At 34.2% G+C, this 4,377-nt stretch overlaps 1 protein-coding gene across 1 annotated transcript; it reads left to right on the top strand.

The window, feature by feature from the left end:
• The first annotated feature begins 438 nt into the window (after positions 1-438).
• On the top strand, positions 439-1,432 carry LOC134249568 (cerebellin-2-like). The gene is made up of 2 exons (XM_062731899.1): positions 439-641; positions 933-1,432. Exons 1-2 carry the CDS (start codon positions 548-550, stop codon positions 1,340-1,342), a joined length of 504 nt encoding a protein of 167 aa, XP_062587883.1. The 5' UTR covers positions 439-547; the 3' UTR covers positions 1,343-1,432.
• Positions 1,433-4,377: the final 2,945 nt, after the last annotated feature.

Raw genomic sequence — 4,377 nt, 5'->3', positions numbered from 1 at the left:
ACACGATAATTAATTCCACGCGTATATTTAGGAATTTACATAAGATGTATTACTTTTTAAGAAATTCGTTAGTTTGGTAAGATCACTGGATCTTATAAAAACAACAAAATTAGAAAGAAAAATATTACTGTGATAGCAACTTAGATAAAGGATTTTTCCTCAATTCTAATCTAAATTTATTCAACCATCTAAATCATCAGTTTATTGGTTCAACTTTATTTGTTCACACACAACAAAAGGGACACCCTACACACACCCTACACACACTTACACAACAATTTACACACACACACACACACACACACACACGCACACGCACACGCACACACACACACACACACACACACACACACACACACACACACACACACACACTCACACACACACACACACACTTCCCCCTCACAAACACACTTACACAAACATACAATTAAGTAATCGTCTCGTTTTTTTTAATACAAATCGATTTAAGCTGACCAACATCTCATGGAGAAAATATTCCATTCTATATACAGCTTTTGATAACAGACTGGCCAAAATTTCTAACATGGTTTCATCAATTCAAAGTAAACTCAACAGTCAGCAAAGTACTATGAACGGATTCCAAACGAAGCAAAGTTCGATTGAGAGGAAAGTAGATCGTAAGTAGAAAGAAATTAAGAGAGACATATTTTAGCCCTTGAAGTAATTATTGATAATACCAAACGCTATCAAATATATTTTGCGTGAATAAACTAAAAATTTTCATTAATTTAAAAACAAATGCTCATAAGACTTCTGATGTTTCATTTTTTTTTTAAAGTCTGAATGCCTGTAGTTTACTTTGAAAAGTTTGATATCCTTTTATTTTGATTTTCTTAAAATTGTGTGTGTTTTTCTTTCATGCAACCATGTAGTTTTGGTTAGTTATCAACAAACCTTGTCTTTTTCAGGAGGCATTGCTTTCACCACTCAACTCGATTTGAATAAATCCCTATATACTCTAAAAAAGAATGAAAAAATTGTTTTTGGTCATGTAATCTCCAATCATGGAAATGCTTACGACAGAAAATCTGGAATATTTACTTCTCCGAAGAGTGGGATATATGGATTTTATTATAATATCCACACACTAATTGACAAATTTGCTTTGGTAGAATTGACTAGTAATGGTGACAAAATCCACTCCCTTGCATATGCTGGAAGTCATTCTTCTGCACCAACAGATGGCAGCACCTTTGTGGTTCTATATCTTTCGAAAGGTGAAAGGGTCTGGTTAAGAGCAGGTAGAGATTGCTCAATAGGGGAAACAATGAAATATCAAGAAAATACCTTTTCTGGGTTTCTTATTCATTCCTATTAGTTTGTTTTCTTAAGTTATTCTGTCTTTGCTATTTAAGTTTAATTTATTTATACTGTATGCGTTAGCAAAATAAAAAGCACTCATTGTTCACTTGTTTTGTGTGCCGAGTAAATGTCTAAGTTTAAAGCCCTTCACAGGGCTAGTGAAAATCAATTATTATTAACGAGAACTTCTATTCGCGATTTTTGGTTCAGAAACCATCCGCGACTTCTTATTTTTGCGACAAAAGTAGCATTCTACAGTACATAAAGATTTTCGAAAAAAAAATGGCTCGCGAAAAGAAAAAAAAAATCGTCATTTAAAGAAAGACTCATGCTTAAGGAAGGCCCATACATTTACGGATCCTGTTTTATTTTAAACACCAATTACAAAATTCTTGTTATCATCTGCCTTAAGAAAAGAATTTTTTAAAGTTGTTTTATAATACAGCAAGTACAGTATACCGACTGGACACAACATAACAGAAAGTGAACCCAAAGTACAGCCCGGGTTCGCTTCTGGTGCGCTCGGGGTCCGCTAGGGCTTATCCAGTGGCGTTGGTAGTTTAGTGGTTAAGGTGCAGGACTCCTAACCGAAAGGTTTTGAGTTCGAATTCTTGCTGCGGCAAGTCGACGTTGGGTCCTTTGGAAAGGCACTTTACACGAATATCCTCACTCTACCCAAGTGTAAAAGGGGTACCTGGCTATAGACAGTGAAAGATATTGTAAGAATGTTAGTGTTCTAGCGCCTTAACGGCTGCTTGCACTGAGACAGATTCTGGAGTGTTATGGTCTGCTGGGGGTAATACATCGTCGGAAACCCACGGGTGATCTCGTCCTTACTTATCACCCGTGGGCAAACTCGCCAAAACATCGCGGTAAAATATGCTAATTTGTTGTTTTTAGTCAACCAATCAGAAAGTTGGAACTCTTCAATTTTGAAAAATACGTTTATTACTTTGCTATTTATGGTAAATATTTTGACACTCGTTAAAACGTGCGAAGTTTGATTTAAAACAATGAAAATCAATTCGTACAGGTCACTGACATTAATATCCGTCAGATATTATGAAGGATATACCTCTTTCTCACTGCAAAATGCACTGGTGAGTTGATTTATCAGCTGTGTTAACTACGGAAGGAGTTTTTCATGTTTTTGGCAATGCCGAACTTGCATACGTAACGTAAAATGTGGTTCGTTGTTACGCATCGCGACTCTGTAATGCGGCCAATCAAATGACCAATGCATATTAAATTACATACGATGATTTTTCGGCGCGTTTGCCCACGGGTGATAAGTAAAGACGAGATCACCCGTGGGTTTCCGACGATGGGGGTAATAATGATTGTAAAGCGCTTTGAGTAGCATTTATGCTAGAAAGCGATATATAAATCTAATAATTATTATTATTACAATTGTTATTAGAAAAAGAGGAAAAAAGAAAACTGACTGGTTGCTCCTTCCTCCTAAGCAAATATATCATAAGACAAACAACTTAACTTAAACTATCGCATTCCAAGACATTTTCTTGGAATCGTATCAACATTTAACATTATTTTTTATTAATAGAGTTAACATCTGATACCTCTCTGAGCACATTATAGGAAATTATTTTACTTTCTTATTTTTATGCATTTTTGTTACAATTAATTATATAAAACAATCTTTTTAACATGTAAACGCTTATTATTGGGATATCAAATTTAACAGTCATGTAAAATACTAAACATCTTGGGCTATGCAGGCAATTAGAAATTTTATGTCTGTGTACGTATGTATAACACTCATAGCTACAATGAGCAGAGTGCAAAGTCTTCATTTCCATAAATAATGTATACTTAATGTCTTATATGCTCAGTGACACTAAAATAAACAATTATATACAGTACCGACCTGACACAACCTAACACCAGAGCGAAACCAAAGGTAATCTAAGTTCGCTTCCTGGTTTTCCTTGTGGTTCGCTTTGGGTCCGCTTTCAGAAATTTTGGGACCGCTCTGGGTACACCTTGGATGACTTTTGGATCGCTCCGGGATCAGCTCTTGGTCCGCTTGAGCGAATCCGGTGTTCGCTTCCCGGTTTCGCTTTGAAACTATCGGTTCATGTACACTGCACATGTATTATGTATAAAGAGACAAAATGGGGAACGTCAACAAATTTTCTGGAATTCCACTGCTCATTCAATGTCCATGTATAGCAGATGCCGTGTTACTTGGTTTCACAGCGCTCGGAATATTATCCTGAGAAATTGCAAGTTATTTCACAGCAGGCTATTTGGCATTTATTTATCTTAACTTATAACGTGAAAAATATGAAAGAGTAAGAAATGTGCTGATTTTTTTCATTGTATCAGATGGAGTTCTAGTGAAATTGACGAGAACATTTAAACAAAACATCTTTCAAATTCATGCATTAAATAGTTTTATTTATTTGATATTCCAGTTGTTTTGCTAAATAATAGTTTTAAATGTTTGATAGACAAACAAGTGATTTATGATATTATCTGCAAATAAGCTGAGACATATTGCATAAATGTTAAGTTATGTTTTCATATAGCTTCACATAAATGTTCATAATACATATTTACCTCACAATTTATATAAAAAGAAAACAATTTGTTTAAAATCATATCTTTGTTACGCTCCGAAATTCTGATGTACAACTTTGTACAGCGACTATCAGAATTTCGGAGCGTAACAAATTAAGATCTGATTTTAATCAGACTGAAAAAAAAATGACAATACAAATAATAAATGTTCCCCCGATAAGAATAAATAAATATATTTGCTCATTTTATTTTCAAATAAATGATTGTGTTCTTTACTGCTTCATGACATCCCTCCCTTTTTTCACATACACACACATATAAATGAAATTAATTTGAAATGATTCTTTAACAAATATATTTCAAATTTTTGAACATGATTAAATACACGAAAAAAATCCAGAACAAAACAAAAATTCCAAAACTGTAAATTCTCATGATTAACTTGATTTTAATAATAACGCCCGATTATTTTTTAAGAAATTTCTATGAGTCTCCCCCTCCCCGTCT

This window comes from Saccostrea cucullata, unplaced genomic scaffold (genome assembly GCF_032062105.1).
Source record: "Saccostrea cucullata isolate Sc308-1 unplaced genomic scaffold, CSIRO_AGI_Scuc_v1 ctg10592, whole genome shotgun sequence".
In the NCBI taxonomy this organism is placed as follows: Eukaryota; Metazoa; Mollusca; class Bivalvia; order Ostreida; family Ostreidae; genus Saccostrea; species Saccostrea cuccullata.
The sequence above is the reverse complement of the archived record's forward strand: the minus strand, read 5'-3'. Positions and strand labels throughout refer to the sequence as shown.

What these genes read in the sequence shown, in the direction of transcription:
- LOC134249568 (XM_062731899.1), top strand. Translation starts at nt 548, where the DNA reads ATGGTTTCATCAATTCAAAGTAAACTCAACAGTCAGCAAAGTACTATG. An exon ending in GATTGAGAGGAAAGTAGATC is followed by an intron (nt 642 to 932) that starts GTAAGTAGAAAG and finishes TGTCTTTTTCAG; the next exon opens with GAGGCATTGCTTTCACCACT.